At 38.0% G+C, this 19920-nt stretch overlaps 1 protein-coding gene across 3 annotated transcripts; it reads left to right on the forward strand.

The window, feature by feature from the left end:
* The first annotated feature begins 2469 nt into the window (after positions 1 to 2469).
* LOC121961564 (NXPE family member 3-like) lies at positions 2470 to 16245 on the forward strand. Of its 3 annotated transcripts, none has more exons than XM_042511607.1 (7): positions 2470 to 2846; positions 10395 to 10548; positions 11123 to 11566; positions 12406 to 12701; positions 13557 to 13627; positions 13834 to 14037; positions 14121 to 16245. In XM_042511607.1, the coding sequence occupies exons 2-7, from the start codon at positions 10447 to 10449 to the stop codon at positions 14675 to 14677; spliced, it is 1674 nt and encodes a 557-aa protein (XP_042367541.1). In that variant the 5' UTR covers positions 2470 to 2846; positions 10395 to 10446; the 3' UTR covers positions 14678 to 16245. The 3 variants fall into 3 exon arrangements, with proteins under 3 accessions (XP_042367541.1, XP_042367539.1, XP_042367542.1); XM_042511605.1 differs by lacking the exon at positions 2470 to 2846 and adding an exon at positions 9207 to 9335; XM_042511608.1 differs by lacking the exons at positions 2470 to 2846; positions 11123 to 11566 and adding an exon at positions 9207 to 9335.
* Positions 16246 to 19920: the final 3675 nt, after the last annotated feature.

Here is a 19920-nt window from a genome sequence, read left to right on the forward strand (position 1 = left end):
TGGCTATGTCTTAATGAACAATCTTAACACAGTAACTGTACACTGGGTCGGAAATTGTTAATGCATTTTTTTTCAGTTAGCGGTGTAAATCTTTCAGTATCTTACATTTCGATTTCGATTCTTGGGGTCACGATTTGATTCAGAATTGATTCTGATTCAAAACAATTTCCGATTCAAAATATAGGAGGTGTAATTTCAGGATCTACTCCAGTCTGTTTTGCGAGTGGCATATTATGTTATGATAGCAAAGTGTGTCTGAAATTATGGAGGTTTTATTATGTACAAGCTTGTTTGCTGTAGAAAACTTTTCTCCGGAGTGTTGGGAATCAGAAAGTGAAAAAATAATCATTGTAATTATTATAGTGTTTCTCATTATCTGTGCCATTCTGCAAAGCAGCTCCTCTCTGTGATGCTGTAGAGGGCCACATTACACTCCTGACACTTCAGAGAGGGGCCTGATTCTCCTGCCTGCTCTGCCTGCAGTGAACACAGAGTTTACAACCATATGAGGCCCTGCTGCATGTTAGAGTGTCTCCTGATTTACCTTTGTCTCATTATTATTATCATTATAGGGGCTACCAGAATTTATTCTAATGCAGGAGGCGCTGCCACCAATAACACAGAGCGATACAGTAGGATTAGGCCAATCACAGTGCAGTTTGCCCCAGATGACATGTGGCAATGTAAGCAGATACAAAGCATCAGATCGTCTTCCAGTTGGTGGAGACCTCACTCCAAAGGAACTATGGGAAACCAATATGGCGTTTAGCATCGATGCTAATGTATTTTTATCATCAAAATATGTATAAAATATGGAAGACACCCAATATCGGATCTAGCATTATGTATTTGTTGAACAATGTCCCATAAAAACACTCGAATTCCAAGGCTGGATATTGAGGCTTCTAAAAGAGCTAAGATGCATTGTAGACATCCACCTGAACTGCAATGAAATGTCAGTTGCTGTCTCTGAAAACAAGTTAAAATAAAATTTTAAAAAAAATAGCTAATATAATCTTTGAAGACCTCATTATTGAGACTTAACCGCATTTTATGAGATGCAAGTCAGCGATATACTACACTGCATTCAGTGTGGTGAAAGTAGATGGAGTGGGTGTGTGCCTGTGCACAAGCCTCAATGAAGCCTTTGTAACAGCTTTCAGTATGTATTTTGCTTTCATTATTACATACCCACTGCATCTGAAAAACACACTCACCTTCCTTCAGAGGTGCATTGTCAGTATAATGGAAGAGGGAGACGAGCCTGTGCCAGTAACTTTACTCAGGGTGATTAACCTCCTGTGCCAAATCCATATCATGCCTCAACTGTACCAGTGTCCCAACTTTACTCTTACGCTGGTGAAATTAATCCAGCATATTGGACGTGTTCATATACATGAACCCAATTTTTGTATCACCTGTGGGGTGGGTGGTTGTCAGTTCAAATTTTTTTTAGCTCAATTTAGATAAACTGTTAGAGGATTTCAGAGATAATCTGTTTGGGTTCATTCTTAAATGCAGAGAGAAAAACCTTCTGCATTTGTCAGTCCAGCAAGACATTACTGATGATGTAAAATTTAAACTTATGCAAGTTTTGCACTCAGATGATTTTATTGATAAAGCTTTGAGGTTGCTTGTTCTCCACACGATTAAAAAATACTGCAAGTCCAAGATGAACTATACAGAACCTGTACACTACACACTGAGGGGCTCTTTAGGGCACAAGATTGGAAGCTATTCTTATGTTCCTATCGTAAAAGTTACAAAGAAATAGCGTTTATGTGAAGATGCCTGGGATCAAATACACAAGACAAGACAACAAGGCCCAAGATGAAGAGCTTTTGACAGATTATAGAGATTCTCCTTATTTTAAGGAACATTTGTTTTTCAGAGAGCATCCAGATGCTTTAAGGCTTCATTTATACAAGGATGAATTTGAAATAGTTAACCCTTTAGGCTCCAAGAGAACTAAGTATAAATTGTGGGCTTTTTACTACACTATTGGAAATTTGAGAGGAAAGTATGGAGCTCATCTTAAACATATTCATTTAGCTCTACTTGTTCATTATTCAATTGTGAAACAATTTCGTATGGATGTCATTTTAAAACCATTGATAGATGACCTAAAAATCTTTCAACTGAAGGCTTAATTGTGTGTGCTGGTGGAACAGAGCAAAAAGTTTAAGCAGCTTTAGCAACTTTTTCAGCTGAAAGTCTGTTAGCTCACATGATCGGTACCTTTCGTATGTGTTTTCACTCAGGTCGAATTTGTCATTACTGTATGGCAACTCGTTCAGAAATTAATAACAAATTCCAGGAAGATCATTTTGTTCTGAGAACAACTGAAGTCCATAGATACCATCTCCAATGTGTGCAGCAAAGCAAAAAGCAAAAAGCAAAAAATGTCACTTTGTATGGTGTAAATGGCACTAGTTCATTTGATGCACTAGGTTATTTTGATGTGACCAAAGCTATGCCCCCGGACATCATGCATGATATGTTAGAGGAAGTTGTTCCACTGACAATGAAGCTTGTTATCTTTGAAGCACATAGACAAAAGCACGTAATTATAACAGAGTTAAATGAAGAGCTTCCGAAATTCTGTATAGTAACAGTAGACAGTGACTGGATTTTGTTTAAACCTGGAGATGAGTTGGACCGCACATCACTTGACACATACGCAGTTGAGGATAATTTGTATGTTGGATTGAGACATTTTGTATAAACACATTTTTTGGAAAAGGCAAATGAAATAAAGGCATGGTGCTGTGCAAGAATTGCTAGAGGGAATTTTTGCCCCCCTTTACACCTGCCATTAATAAGTCTTCTGTCCAGATTGTCACCAGGTAAGTCCAGTGTTTAACTACTTGAGTGTTTCTGCATTTAAAACTGATTAATGAAGGGCTCAGTGGGCCTGATGCTTTCAGTTTTGTGTTAAAGCTCTGAAGGAACTGAAACAATTTCTATCATATATGTGAGTTACTAAGTTTACATTTTGTTAATGTTCTGTATTTCATACTGGAATTTATTGTTTTGTTTACATTTGTGAAACAATGCCATCTTAAGGGTCATTTTAAGAATCATTAATCAAAAAGTCTGATGCTACAAGTTTTAAAGTGTTAAACCACAAGGAATTGAATCTAACCCTGCGTATGTGTATATTTTACCCCTTTATGAATTTGCCTTTTGTAAGGGTACTCGTACTTGACTTGGGAATTTTATGTGCGTAAAAAAACTGTAAAATGGAGCTTTATTGCACTCATTTGATTAGTAAATGGCTCCTTCATCTTTATCTTGAAAAGCAATGCTTTTTCTCATGTTCTAAAACAAGTAATTTCTCACAGAACAATACAATGAAATGCATTAAAATGGATTGGTTTACTTGTAAAATGTTTTTGTTAAAACATGCAAAATAATTGCTGTTTTAATAAATGTAGCAAATAATTGTAAATGTTTCTGTTTTAGCCTCCTAAAGGTATATAATAGCCTGTCGCTCCAGTTGTACCTCAATATACATAATTTGTACCTTTACAGTAGGTACATTTTTGTACTGGGACACAAAAGTACATTTTTTATTCTACGGGTGCAGAAATGTTCTTTTAGAGGTACAGACAAGAAGGTACAAAAATGTGCTATGTTCAAAGGTACATTGACTCTACCCTGCTAGGTTACAGCTGGAGCGACAAAGCATCTTTACCATTTTACGTCCAATTCTGTACTTTTATTTCTTAGTGTATGTCTGTCTGAGTCCTGGCAGAAGCCAATAAATTATTATGACAATAATAATGCACAAGCACAAACTTAATAGAGTTCTGCCACATGACTGCTTCATAGTCATACTCAAATGTTTTCACAGTGTGCATAAAATAATAGTTGAAAGTGTCTTACCTCAGGAGAGATTTCTTTGTAGAAATCACTGTGGTGAAATCTTATCCTGCACTTTGAAAAAAGGTTTTGTTCTCTTACTCCTGAAGGAAAATAGTTGAAACTTTAATTTAATATCAAAACCAACACACCCCTCCTATCCTTTTCCTTCAGTGGCTCCATTTTATTCTCCTGCTTGCTCCCATTGCCTCTCTGTTTACACCTCCATGGATTTTCCCCTGTCTGTGCGCAGAGAAATAATGCAGAAGGAGTGTCATGTGTATCTGCATGGTTCAAAAGAGGTGGAGTCAGAGGGATGGGTTTTTTTAAATTCTTTTTGTTTTTTGGGGATTTGTACATTTTCAATTAAGTTTTTATGTAAACCAAGTCATGATTTATTTGACTATTTCTGTTCCTTGATGTTTTTCATTGTCTGCAATTTTTTTTTTTTTTGGTCTGTTTTTGAATGATAATTTATCTATTCCTTTTTATTTTTATATGTTCAAAATAAATGAATCAAATTGAAACCATACAATCGAACAAAACTTCCTTAATGTTAACCAAAAATAAGACTGAAAAATAAACTGAAGCGAAACAACAAAAAAACACTTACAACTTTGGAAAGTTCTTTTTCAAAGGACTGTTTGAGGGTTAACACTTGGTTTAGGGACAAGGTTGCAATTAAGGGTTGGGCTGCGGCTAGGCATTTATTTGTGATGGTTAAGGTTAGGGGAAGGGAAATGCATTATTTCAAAAAGGGTCCTCATAAAGATATAAGTACAAGGAAGTGTGAGTGTGTGTGTATGTGTGTGTATGTATGTGGCGAGCTTGCATGCAAACACCTTTACCTTTAAGGGTGTGCCTGTGTGTGTGTGTTTCTGTTGGAACAGGATCTGCTACCTCCCATGCTGGAATTGGAACCTATGAAATTGGATCTGGTAAACATCTAAAACATTTTTGTCTCATGTTTAATGTTAACTGTCTTGTTAATCTTTAATTCTGGGGAAAGTTTTACAAAAATCCCTTATTTGCCAATTTTAGACGCGTTTTAAATCTTATTTTAAAGGACAGAGAGAAAGAAAGGGGGAGAGGGCAATTATTTTAAGCTCACTCACACAACATTTACGTCAAACAGTAACAGTTAACAGTACATATAGTAAATATTGTCAGCAGTGATTGTGTAACAAGGGATGTGCCTCTCCTGTGCTTGTGTGCTGCTGAAGAAGCTTTTCATAAGCTTTGTTTGACATGCAAACGTAGAGCCTGGGCTTATATTGTCTGCACTGCCATGTGCTACATATGCTGATTATAGCTCTCCTTTTCCGTTTCATTTTTCATATTAAACAAATATTGGGACAAACTAAACTAATGGAACAATTCTTTCTTTTTGTTTAGTTTTGATTTTTAAACAAAATTCAATACATATTTTGAATTACAAATGCTGCTGGAGTGCGGCTCTGATAAGACTCACACATTAGATGTGTTCCCATTAACTGCACCAATTGAAATTGCGAATATAAAATACACCTAACGAAAAGACGGCGATTAAAAAAACACAACTGCAATTTATCGCAAAAAACCCCCCCCAAAAAAACAAACGTTTTTACGCTCGTATAAGGTGGCATTTTAGGTGATTTGAAAAAGCCATATTTCACAGTACAAACAACACTGTTATAGGTCACATGATGCTATAGCTGTGTGCTTATCAGTAGGAACTGGTTCTCTCATTATGCAGCAGGAGCTACAAGAGGTTTTACTGCAGCATATAACGCTTCAAAAGTTGTGCAGATCATCTGGAAGTTTTGGATTCCCTTATACAGTGATTAGGGGGTTTTACCTGTGCTGATAAGTGACTTATGATCAATTGGGAATCATCATTGCACACACCTGGAAAGAGCAGCTTTGGATGGGTAAGAGCCTTTGGTGCATCTAGAGTTGACTTCTCTTATATTATTCCTCACCAAAGTTAGGTCAAACACTCCTAAAAGTTATGTGTTAAATCTAAATGTTAAATGTAAAATCTAAATGGTAAATGTTATATGTTCAGTGTATACATATATATGTAGCTGTGTGTAGCTGTGTGTGCCATCAATGGGAACAGGTGTGCAAGCATGAAATCGATGCCAGCGTACACTGCTAATCTGCAGACAAATGAAATATTAGCGCAAGATGGCAGTGATATCTGAGATATTTTGGCTTCATTTTTGTACAGTGGCAGTGAGTGGGGATGCATTCATGTTTATACAGTGTATTAGTGTAACACTGGCACACACACACACACAGCATGTGGCACATGTACCTTAATGATACAGCTACTGCCATCAGCACTTACTTAGTAGTGGTAATATTAGCATTGAGATGTACACCAAGCAGTAGGCACTCAGTCAATATTTCATGTGAAATTTTCTAGTTATTACATATTGTTTAGACATTCTGGTCTTTGCGGAGCCATGTGAAGACGTGTCTGAGTCGAGCTCTTCGGTAAACCATTAAAATTTCAAGAATAACGCTTTAACTTCAGTGCACATCTGACCTGGACTGAGGCAATTTGTATCTCTGTCTGACGGAGAGTGTAAATAGCGGTGTATCAGCGAACTACTTCCAAGAATGCCTAAACACGCTAAGAACATTGAAGCCCAAGAAGCTAACGACAATGCTAATGCTAGCGCGCAACAAGCAATACCAGCAGCCATCAGTGAACTTCGAGAAGAAGTTATGGGAAAAATTTCAAGTACGGCGCCGGCCCACTCGGACCAATTTCGCGGGCTACAGGACACCGTGGAAAAGATGAGTACCACGGTGGAGGCCACAACGAGCCGGGTAACAGAAATGGAATCTGCGTTGAATGACCATTCTGATGCTATTGGCACCCTGGAGGCAGAGATGCTGGCATTGAAAAAAGAGATGTCTACTCTAAAGGAGCGGTGCGAGGACCTGGAGGCTAGGTCTCGCCGCTGCAATGTCCGAATAATGGGAGTGAAAGAGGGACAGGAGGACGGGGAAAGAATGTCTAACTTTGTAGCATGTCTGCTGAAAGAAGCACTGGCTCTTGACCAGCCACCGCTATTGGACCGAGCGCACTGTAGTCTTGTTCGCCCACGGTTCATGCACTTTGAGATAATTGTTCGATGTCATTAAAGGAAAAAGAAGCTATTCTTCGCAAGGCAACGGAGCGCCGTCCGATTACAACAGCGGCGGGTGACAAGATTTCGGTCCTCCCGTACTATACGCAGGCAGTGAGTAGGCAGCGGGCAGCTTTTACTGAAATAAGGGCGCTGCTGCGAAACTACGAGCAAGTCCGTTATGGTCTTCTGTTCCCGGCCACACTGAGGATTACCACCCTGAACGGGAATGAAGTTCGCTTCAAGGATCCGGGACAGGCTAAAGACGTCATAGCGAAAAACCTGACACCAAAAGTGGACTAGACATAAAAGATTGTGCGTAGCACTCTCTCTTCTCTCTTTTCCTTTTCCCATTCTCAGGTTTGGGTCAAATTGTGAGCAATCAAACTGCACTATTATGTGTCAAGACAAAGATATTATGCCCCCGTTTGAGCTAGGCTGTCATGCCTTATTTGGCGTGGTGCCACTAGACTGTAGGATTTCAGCCACCATTTCCCATGTCACAGCAGTGGCCTTCGCCACACTTCTGGTACGGCGGACTATCCTGCTAAAATGGAAAAAGTCGGTACCCCCTTCTCATAGGCGATGGGTGATGGACATGGTGGCTCATCTCAAAGTGGAACAACTAAGATATATAACTCAAGGCTCGGAAAGAAAATTCAAAAAGCTTTGGCAACCATTCCTACTATATGTTGAGAAGCTCCCTGTTGAATAAATGATTACAATGGCCCTGTGATTTTTTTTTTTTTTTTTTAAGTTATTACTATTTTTATTTGTTCACTTATTTGTCGTTTTTTGTGCAGCTGAGTTCATTGTTTGTGTAGTTATTTTTACTTTTCTTTGTTGGAATGTCTGTTTATTTTGCCTATTGTCATTAACGCCAGTATTTGTGGGTCAATCTAATTGTTTCTTTTCATTTTCATTATTATATTTTTTAATGGATTTTATGGTGTGTGTGCAAAGCACTGGAGTAGATGTTCTTGAGTTTCTAGATGTTTTCATGCTGTGTGTACAGCTATTTATGTGTTAAGTAAAATCCAATAAAAACATTCACATAATTACATATTGTTTAAAGGTAAATCTTAAATGACAGCCAGCATTGGCATTAGCAGCCAAACTGTCGTCTTCTCCCTCTGTTACGTAAACCTGTTGCACTGGATTCTCACTGTCTATTGAACCCATCAAGCACCCAGCCCTCTGACTTCACCTTTAAAATGTTTTCACCCATGCAAAAAACATTCCTATCAGATTACACTCTGTTTTTGAATGGCGAAAGGTGCAGTCAGCCACAGTACAGAAAGGTTACCCTGGTCTATACTATATTTTAAGTTTCATTTCACAGACAACCTGATATCCTATCCTATATCCATGTATTTAAATCCATTTCATGCAGAAGGAAATATATCACATTGTACTCCAGTACATGTAAGTAATGGGGTACTTTGCTGATTAAGATTTACATACAGTCAAAAACATATGATCAGTTTATAAAACCATGCATTCAAAACTTGATGTAAATTAAAGGTCCAATTTGTAAGATTTGGGTTTTACAATGTCTGTAAAAATGAAACAAAATATACTTTATTTGAGCGTTTCATGTGTCTTACCTCGGCAGAGGATCATCACCAACCAGGAAGACAGAGAGCAGAATCAAATGGTTTGTGTGACTTCCCTGTAATGACAGGGAAGCAACCACAGACAGCACTGCAAGGTGAATTACAAGACAATCTGGTCTGGTATGACTACTGATTCAGTATGTGTGTGTAAACAGAATCATGGAAATGATAAATATTGTAAATGCCAGAAATACACCAGAAAAGGCTGTTGAAAGTTTGTATTCCTCACCAACAGTCCAGTTCTAGTCCAGCTGAAATGTATTTGTATTGAATTTATGAAGACTATGTGACAAAAACCCAGCCCTCTGACTCCTCCTTCAAATCTTTTTGAAACCATGCAGACAGACAACACTCTTGTCACCTTGCATATAATAATTTAATATTTTCGTCTTTAACAAATGGATTGATTTTCATCATGACATTGATTTTCCATTCCACATAGAAAATGAGAAGGCTTTTGTGTATTTTCTAAACAGTTGTGCCTGTAAAGGAACTTACACTGTTGGGGTGGCTCTTTTGATACATGGGAGTGTCTAAGAACACAAGGTATTAAACCAAACCAGATACTCTTGTCTTCAGATATGATGGTAATTCACCTGCTGTCTGTGCTTGCTATTGGTTAGTCACTACAGAGAAGTCACTGAAACAGTTGTATTCTGCTCTCTATTTTCTTGGTTGTGTGTTTCTTCTCAGATTCAGTCACTGTGCTTTCTTCAAATGATTCTCTGTTGAGGTAAGACACATCCTGACATTGTAAAACCCAAATGTTGCAACATTCTCATACACATGTAAAATACTGAAGTACTATTATGTTTCTTTCACTTCTTCATTTTTATGTTACTTTATACTTCAGCTTCACTACATTTCAGAGAGTAATATTGTACTTTGAACTTGATTACATTTATTTGACTATAGTTACTGGATACTTTGTTGATTATTTACATACAGTTAAAAACAAGATAAGTTTGTACTGTTATACATTCAAAACTTTATGTAGGCAAAAGTACAGCAACACTAGATTGTAATAATATAATACATTACGCAATACTTTATATAGCAGCTGCTAAAGGTGAGGCTTATTTTAAGTACTTTGTATACCAAGAAATTATTTAATATATTTATTATTATTATTATTATTATTATTATTATTATTATTATTATTATTATTATTATATGCATTTATATATAATAATATATTTTTAATTTAGAGTAATAATAATTTATGTAATGATAACATTTTGCATTAATAGAAATCTGTAAAGTAGTAACTACAATTACATATTGAGTACTTTATTTTTGTTTCTCTTGAGGCATGATACCTTTATACTGTATACATTCAGGCATTAATAAACTAAACTGATCTGCATCTGAGTCCATGAGATGATCAGATTGCCTGATTTCTCTTACTTCAACTGTATTTGTTGTCATGACAGAAATACATTTGAACAGTAGTGCAAAACTGTGATTTGCTGAAGGCAATCTAACCTGACATGATCTAACATGATGTTGTGTTGTGAGGATTACAGGAGAGTGCAGTATCTAAACATATTCAGATATTTAAACAATGTTGTAATGTGTACTTGATAGGCTCACCTGGGAGTGACTTAAGTTAAACTGCACGGGAGAGAAAGGCTTCTGTCTTTAGTTGTGGCTTTGATTGAGTGAGTGGTTGATGTCAGGATTAATAATTGAAAGCATGTCGCCATGTTTGTAATAAGAGGATTTCACAATTAAGATAATGTTTCACAAAGCAAGGTTTCATTTACTGTTTTGTTTTTATATTTTAATCCAGTGCCAGAGGAAGTGGTCACAGTACTGTGCTACAGCCATAGACTGGAACCATCATGAGGGTCAGAGCATGTACAAGACGGGAGTATACCGCCATCTTCCTCATTGCGGCTTTTGTTTTCTTTATCTTTGTCATACGTCACATGGAAGTTGTGGAGGTGAGAACTTTTAGTGGTATCTCTTGAATGGTGGAACCTATTTGAAATGTTTAATGTTGGTTTAAAATTATTGTTGTCAAATGGGTGTTTTGGTATAACTCAAAATAACAGTAATGTTATTCATTGTAAATAAATGCAATTAGACTTAAATTATGTTTTTCCTCACAGAACCGCTGTGATTTGGCTGACATTACTCTATACTTCCCATCTCCTAACAAAACCATTTGTACTGGCTTGGGTTTAACAAAAAATGTAGGCACCATTTGATGGCGTTTTTTAAAATTATTCTGTATCAATGTGCGTGTTTAAGACAGGAGGCACTGAAAGCAGCCAAAACAGTTCCGGAAAATATTTTTTTCCCTATGGGTCAATGTTAATAACAAAGTTATGGTTGCAGGGGAAGTGTGGAGAGGCAGAGATTCATGGAGCTAACAGATCAACAGTTCTTATAAACGACTCAAAGTTATTTTGAGCTTTGGCCTTCTTGGACCTTATTTTCTCTGTTTAGTTAATTTGCTTTCGGTGTGATCGTTTGATGCATCTTGGTCACCATCTTTCCTGACTCCCTGACCAGCGTCCGCATAAAGTGAACTCCACCATCTTCGTCCAGAGTTTTTCCACTGTATCCTACATGCATCATGGCCTCTGCACCTTCCAGCCACTGTCCCCTGAGGATGCTGTGGAGGAGCAACTTCTACTAGACTCCATAGTTTGGCCTGAAACTCCACCTTTGCCAGATCCTCTTCTTGTGGAGCAGACCAGTGATCCAGCTCACAGCACCTTCACCATTCTCCCAAGGAGGGGAGGAGGACAGTGGCGTGTAGGGGATCAGCTGGAGGTCATGATAAAAATGTCTGACTTCCAGGGCCGTCCCAAGAAGTTTGGGGGGGACTTTTTACTCACCAGACTGCACAACCTGAAGCTTGGTGCAGGTGTGGCTGGACAAGTGGTGGATCATCTTAATGGGAGCTACTCTGCTGTGTTCTCTTTACTCTGGGAAGGAGGAGCGCAGGTTGAGGTGATGCTAAAACATCATTTTAAATGTGATTGTACTGCAAGTATTTAATGTACCTTTCAAATTATTGTCCACTAAGCCCTGCCCCCCTTGGTTACTGCTGATACAACATTTAACCTTTTCTCTGGTACAGCACATGTGCAGGATGCAGGGTCTCATTTTTTAGCCACTGATTGTAGATTTTGCCTGCTGCAAAATGTCAATAGTAGATTTAATAGGTAGCTAGCTAATTAGGATACCTAAAGCTCTGAGTTAGGTAAAAACAGCAGCTTATGGGAGTGACATTTTTTTGTAACCAGCAGACTTGTAAAAGGATTGTAAATGACCACTAGCTGGCTACATCCATAATATTGGTCTAAAATAAAGAGGCTAAAGCTGCATGTCCCAGGCAAACAGTTGGCATCCTCACCACTGATGATGAGTGTCAAAGACATGAAAATGAAGAGACAGCATTGTTTTTGTAATGCACTTTAGAGCTTGTTACTCCTAGTGTGACAAGAGTGATAAACAAATGTAAAACCCTCTCTAAACATTTTAAATGCAGAGTATCTCTCTTACTACAGCCTCATTCAGATCAACATGTGGAGAAATGCAAAACTTGACAGATTTGAAATGTCTAGTTACCGTTGTTAAGTTATGATTGTGCAGTCGTGTGGGGGGATGGGTTTGGTGAATGGACAGTTTCTGGAGATTGTCATCTGAGAATCAGTCTGATTTCAGAAGAGATTAATCCTTCAAAATGTCTCACAGTGTGCAGCTTTGAGTGTTTTTTTTTTTAATCTGTCTTTGTTGATGAACGTGATGTGGACTTGAATGAAAACTCTGGTTCTCTGTCCAATCAGGTGACGCTGGTTCACTCTAGTGAGGCTATCCCAGTGCTGAGCAGGCTGAACACAGAGCATCCTAACAGGGTTCACTTTGGCACCCTCTACCAATCAGGCTCACTCTCTGAAACTACCGCCTGTAGTTTCTGCCTACATCCAACCCAGAAGCTGCTATGCAACTACACAGACCTCCGTACAGGTGAGCCTTGGTTCTGCGAAAAGCCAAAGAAGCTGAGCTGTGATGCCAGGATTCAACAATCCAGGAAAGGAATTGACCAAGTCCTCACGGCCAATGAGGCGAAGCTCTTTCAAAGGTAAGGAAACAAAGAGACATGTCTGACAATTTGTATGACTTCGAATAATGGAAATGCAGCGCTACCTATGTATCTCCTTGTTGAGAAATTCCAGAAATTGTAACCAACCCAATTGCCAGCAATAAATGTTGTAATTGTACATTTCTTCGAACCATGGATACACTACATTTGCACGTTATTATGTAGCGTAGCGCATATCTCAAAGATCACATTTTGACTTGAAATAACTGGTTTGGGTGCCACTATCCCAGCAGGAAAAGCAATGATGTCTTGGCAAGAAACAGACACTTTTTGTGATTAAAACAACTGAAAACACAGCAGTGAGTCACTACAATGGATAGATAAAGAGACCCCGATACAGCATTGGCAGCAGGGCCCAGTTCATTGATATGAAAATTGCTCAGTGGTGCATGAAGCCAAAATTGTTCAACTGTGGTGGATGAAATTATTCAGGTGATAGCCATTGCTTCTCACTGTGTGGCCCATAGAGCATGCACATTAGAGACTTCCACTAAAGCTGGCTGCCCACAGTTTAGCACTCTGGTAACTTGAATAAGGATAAAATAATTCAAACATCTGGCTCTTTTAGACTTTTCAATTGTTACTGGACAGAATTTATTAAATCTCTGTAGTGGAACTACAATGTGTACTACTACTACTAGTGGCTAATGCATTAATAGCACCTTTAAGTTCAGTTTAACTATTGCAACTAAGAGGCAAAGTTTTGTTGAATGAACTTTAAAATAGTTGTTTTTTATTTTAGTGCTTAATTTTTCTACCTGGATTTTCAAGAAATTGTTTGAGTTGATGTTGAAATGTGTTTAAGACATTTGTTATGTGTTTGCTTTTCTTTAGTCGTGTAAACATGAAAGTCTTCATTCAGGCCTCAGGACCTGCCAATGTCACCGTGTTGCCAAAAGAAGAAGGTAAGGCAAAATTTTGAGGAATGACAGTTATGAGTTGTCCACATGACCGAAAGTTGCTTCTGATAGTTGTAGAAGTCTGCGTAGAACATAAAAAATGAGGCAGTTCATGTTATATGGCCTTGTAAAGATAAATGTACCAGTGTTCCAAGACAGTTTGGCTTGAACCTTAAAAATAACCCCACCTTTATCCTTTAACTTCCTCTCAGGTCAACCTGAGGTAAAGAGCAGCAGTGTGACATCTGGACCCTCTGGCTATTATTACCAGGGCATGTGGCAAGCATTAGATGGAACCACAGTTAAGCAATTCACCTCCTCTGCCATCACTCAGTGTCTGAAAGGCAAAGTGCTCTACCTATACGGAGACTCCACTGTCAGGCAGTGGTTTGAATTCCTCAACATAGTACTACCAGGTAACTGATCCACAGGAATTTCTGGTAACATTTGGATTTTCTTCACACTGCATGTTAATCTGTTCCTTCTGTAATACTTTTAGATCTCAAGGAGTTTAACCTGCACAGTTTAAAGAAATTGGGACCTTTCATGGCCTTGGACTATGGAAACAATATCATGGTGACATTCCGCTTGCACGGTCCTCCTATAGTCAGTTTTGCTCCGGCACCACCTAGCAAGCTTTATTATATTGCCAATGAAATAGATAGCTTAACCGGAGGCCCCAACACCGTTGTAGCTTTTGGCGTCTGGGCTCACTTTGCTCCTTTCCCTATGGAGGTCTACATCCGAAGGCTGCGAAGCATCCGCAGGGCGGTGGTGCGGCTGCTGACAAGAGCTCCAGGCACAGTGGTCATCATCCGGACAGGAAACCCCAGAGCTTTGACACCTGATCTGGTACATATCTTCAGTGACTGGTATTCGCTGCAGCGTTCTAAGGTGCTCAGAGCCATGTTCAAAGGACTGAATGTTCATCTGGTCGAAGCCTGGGAGATGGTTGTCGCCCACCACCTGCCGCACAACCTCCACCCAGAACCTCCCATTATAAAGAACATGATTGACGTTATCATGTCCCATGTGTGCCCTCGGATGGGCAGCTAGATGTGTGTTTGTTGGAGTGAGAAGGGTTTAGATTTAAGCACATGCTTAAAATTTACATGTTATCTCTGTGTTTTTACCAAAGTGCTGCGTTTTTTTTTTTCAGCAGTCCATGCACATAGTAGACTAACTACAATTTTGGGATGTTAAGTTATTTTATAAAAACTTTATATAGTAATTTATGGTGGCATCGTGGTGCGGTGGTTAGCACTGTTGCCCCATAGCTAGAGGGATCTAGGTTTGAATCCCTGGTGGTGGAGGGTTCTCCCCATACCGGTGTGAGTTCTCACAGTCCAAAGACATGTAGGTCAGGTTTACTAGTGAATCTAAACCGACCGTAGGTGTGAATGACAGCGTCAACGGTTGCCTGGTTCGCCCAGTGTCAGCTGGGATAGGATCCAGCTAAAAAATGAATAAATGAAATTAATTTAGAATAAAATCCTCGATAATACAAAATATCTACCTTTAATGCTACAGCCACATATTTATGAACTTCTCCCTCAAGAGATATAAATTGGTTTTACGCCTCCAAAAATAAAAAAAACACTATTTTAATGATAACACTAAAATAATATGAAAGAGGGTAATTATACGCACATCACGCAGCGGTCAAAAAGCGGTCAAAAACAGCATACATGAGGAAAAAGGTAACGCCTGCACACTTATTCTATGCCACACAAGTTTAGCTAACATAATGTTTTGATTCGGCTTGGATCGAAACAAGCAGGATCATTTTGTCAGGTCAAATGTTTGAAAACCACACCTTTATGTACACCAGTAGGGTGACAAGCATGTGGTTGCAGGTGTGTTTAACCATCTACCAATAAGGTTAGTAAAACAGCTGTCAATTGTAGTGATACTGTGGATCATTGTAGTGAAACACAGACCATAGGTGAAAACTTCAGTAGCCTACAGAGAAACGAAAGGAGCAGTTGCCAAGATAAGAACTGGGCATAATGAGGAGATTCAAGGCCAGAGCAAATTTTGGCATTAGGCTTCGAAAGGCTACATCTTGCTGTATGAGGCTAATGGCAAGATTCAAGGCCAGAAGTAACTTTTTGGTATGATGCCTCTAATAGCTCCATATCACTGTATGTGAGCAACAGGAGAGGTGAAAAGTTTAACAGCACACACACACCCTTTTAAAGTGGCTGAATATGATTTTTACGTAAGTAAATTAAATCTTGATTTTGTGTTCATCTACTGAGTGGTCTATTATGCTGTAGTTTGTAACCTATGTGTGGAACAAAGTAAGAAATTAACCAGTTTGTAACCTGTGTGTGGAAAACACACCAAGATATAATTTTTAAAATATAGTGCTGACAGTCTCAGAAATAATGGTGACACGTGAAAGGTGGGGCTGAGGTGTGGAAAAGCACCGAGAGCCATGCTGGCAGCCTGACACCATTAGAATTGAAGCCAAAAGATTAGTGCATAAGAAAGGTGGGGACTCCTGGGAAGGAGGAGAGACCCCAGCAGAATCAAAAGGCATTATTTAGTCTAATCCCGGGACTGACTCGTGTTTGTTGTTGTTCTGTCAGAGACTGCAATAAACTCTTCTGCGCATCTGACTTGGCTCCTCTCCAGTGTTCCTTGATTGAGACATCTGCACCAAGCTTGCAAGAACTAGATAAATTAGATTCAAGTTAAAGTTAATTATAGAGAGATCATCAGAGGTGTCAACGTTTTACCACAACACAGTCAACAATTAAATAAAGTACATAGAAAAAAATACACAGGGAAAGAAAAACAGTCATGTGAAGGCATTTTTTTTATCAACTGAGATATGTTTGACATCACTGTTTTACTTTCCCTGTGTATTTTTTCTATATATTTTCTATATACTTTAGTTGTTGATTGCCCATTGTTTTACCACCCGTAGTGGATCAGATGGTAAAACACACCTGCCACCATAGAGCTTGTCAGCCTGTTGGTGTACATTATGTATAAATATAGGTGTGGTTTCATCTTTTCAAACATTTTACCTGATGAGGATCCGAGCAGGATCTAATCGTTGTCTTGTATAAACTTGCGTGACAATAAAGTTAGTGTGCAGGCATTACCTTTTTCCTTGTGAGCAGTGAAACAATAACAATGATGTCTGGGGTTCAGGCCCTCTCTTGGGAAACAGAAGAATGCAGCTCGATAGCTCAATATCAAAGCAGCAGGTGGGTTTCAAACCTTACAAAGCTGACCAAAGTCACTTTAGTTACATTAAGAGTGTATATATGTGGAAAAAAACTCAGTGGATGAGTTCAGCACATAGTGCAAAATGTCTCATCCAAGTTTAGTCGAGATTGCTCTCACATAACTTGAGTTACAGCCTTCTTCCCGCTTAATTCATTGCCATTAATGGCAGCCATGTTGTTTGGCCAATCTTGCGCATTTCTAAAAGAATTGCATAGCTCCATCCCGCAATATTGTTCTTCAAATCTGAAATTGATGAATTTACAAAACAAAAGTCATATTCCTGTTTTTCACATCATGTAAATTTGCAAAAAGTTGAAGATGCGTTCATGTAAAGGACATTGATATACAGAAATTTGAAATCACTCAGACTCACATTAAAAGGGGAGTGGCCCATCAAAGTTGTCATTTTTCGGGCTGTAAATTATAGCACCATTATCAGGCTAATTGTGATCACATTTGATGTAAAGCATTGACACATCACTTCCAGTTTAGACGCCAACATGCATGCCTCCAGAAAAATCTGGGAAGCTAATCTTACTTAAAATAAGCTCGGAAACCGATTGCCTTGAAAAAGGAAAGTAAATGTAACTATTCATTTTAATTCATGTTTACTTTACAACAAATTTTTAAGTTAACTTAAAATTTCGCTGCATTTACTAAATTTTGTGAAGTTGTTAAAACTTAAAAATGACAAGTTGATTTACCTTGTTCTTTTCTAAGTGCAGCTTCTGGAAACCAGGTTAGTCTGACTTAACTTGACTTAACACGATCAAGATTGTTTTGCCAGTGATTAAGATAGGATGTACAAATATGATTGACTAGTATGCAAGCGACAGAATACAGATACATAGATCAGTAAACTGCGTCTACTGGAGTTACTAACACTTAGAAAGATTGAGTATATTCAACTTGATTTTTTTTAAGTTTCAACAGCTTCACATTACTAAGTAAATATAACTAAATGTTAGGTGAACTTAACTGTTAGCTATAAAGTAAAAATCAATTAATTATTTGCTATTTATTTTTTTTTAGTAAAATCAGTTTAGATTTTACAGTGTGCACCAAATTTGACGAGTTTCTGTTCAGATCTTAAGGTAAAAATTGGTATTTGTGGCACCCCTTATGGGCTGTGCTCAAAATGCTTCGGATGCCTATTTCCAAACATGAACTGATACTTAGATTTACGACAAATCTTGAATGAGTTGTGGTTAATTTTGTGTAAACCCCGCCCTTTGCAAAAAGTTTTTGATTCATGGCTGCCATGGTTTTCATCCAGTCTTGTCTATGTCTAAGGGAAATGTGTGTCTCAGTCCCAAAATGCTATGTTCCAAATTTGGCGTTGATCAAGTCAAATTCGAAAATAGCCTATTCATTAGCAGTGCAACTTGTATAACAACAGAGCTAATACTGTCAGTCATGACGTTTCTTTTTTTTAAAAATTTTTTTAATTTTTTTTTTTTTTTATTAATGTATGTACCAACATACAATGATTACAAAGAAAACATTACATACAAATTTCCGTATATACCAACACCTACACCATACACTGTGCGCACTATTGGTACACTAGAGCCACCCAAAAAAAAAAAAAAAAAAAAAGTCATGACGTTTCAGTTATATATGTCCAGGGTGAATTGTGACATGATGACAGTTGTCTATACTCTACTTCAAATCAATAGCAGTTCCGTGGATTAAATTCTATAAAAAAGTACAGTATTCTCTATGAATTGATGATGTTTGACATGTTAACTTTGACTTATGTCTTTTGCAATTTTGCCACTACAACTCAACTTGTGAAATTATGTCTACAACACTACGAACTTGTCAAATACTGCCACTTCAGTGATTTCGGTGTCAGACACCAACGCCAAAACGCCTTCACAACAATCTAATATGCCAGTGAACGGCATCAGTTTACACTGCAACAGGACGGGCCCTTTCATGGCAGTATGATATGCCACCGGTTGGCCAGAGGGCATCTGTCACGGCAATATGATATGCCAATGGGCAGTGTCAGTTTATAACGTGGCCAAACAGAACCTGTCGCAGCCATATGATACGCCACTGGTCGGCCAGAGGGCACCTGTCGTGGCAGCGTGATACACCGCTGGATGGTGTCAGTTCGAAACGTTACAGATAATGACATAATATGATGTCTAACTTATTTATTAAATATGGCCAATTAAAGACTTTTTAACTTTTGTAAAACAGTGTGCCTTGTTTTTTTTGTTTTTTATTATGACCTAATGACAAAGCAAATTACAGGTCCAACCTCTCCCTTCTTTTTTTGGTAATAAACTAAGAACTTACTTACTCTATACCCCCCAAAATGAAGAAACACATTTCTAAATTGTAAATGACAATAAGTCCTTGTATTGTATGTATTTTTTTTCTTTCCTTAACCCTTTGAAACCTGGATGGACATCAGTTTTCCTATGCTGCATTCATGCAGATAACTGTGATGATAACGGTGCTGACGCCTGTCACATGCATTTAAACCTTTGAAACCTGTGAAAATTAGTTTTATTTCTTTTGAAAAGAAGATAATAATAAAAAAAAAAACATCCAGAGAAATATATTTGAAATTATTATTATTAATTACCATTTTTTAAAAACCGCCTTTATCCAAATTTTTTTGATTCATTTATTTATTCATTGTTTTTTTTTTGTTTTTGTTTTTTTTAACTTTTTCACATTTTCTCTTTTTCTTTTCTTTATTTCTTTTTTTCGTTGTTGTTGCTAAATTTCAGGTCGTTTTCTTGTAACTTCTTACTTCTTCCCATGTCACTGAAATAAATCAAGCCAGGGTTAAATGAGCTTAAACTGTACATAAACTATTTTAAACTTTGATTTCTTTATTTTCACATTTTCAATCTTGTATTATAAGGAGTTTGAATCTGATTTACGTTGTTTCAGTCAGTCATTGTTGTCATTTGTTTTGTACATTTTCAATAAAGTTGTGAGAAAAAAGGCATGACCCGCCTTCCTCTCCCTCTAACTGGTTTCTACCTTCTCGGTGCACCAGGATGGATTGGTTAAATTTCGGAAATAGAACT

The sequence above is a fragment of the Plectropomus leopardus genome, chromosome 22 (genome assembly GCF_008729295.1).
Source record: "Plectropomus leopardus isolate mb chromosome 22, YSFRI_Pleo_2.0, whole genome shotgun sequence".
Lineage (NCBI taxonomy): Eukaryota > Metazoa > Chordata > Actinopteri > Perciformes > Serranidae > Plectropomus > Plectropomus leopardus.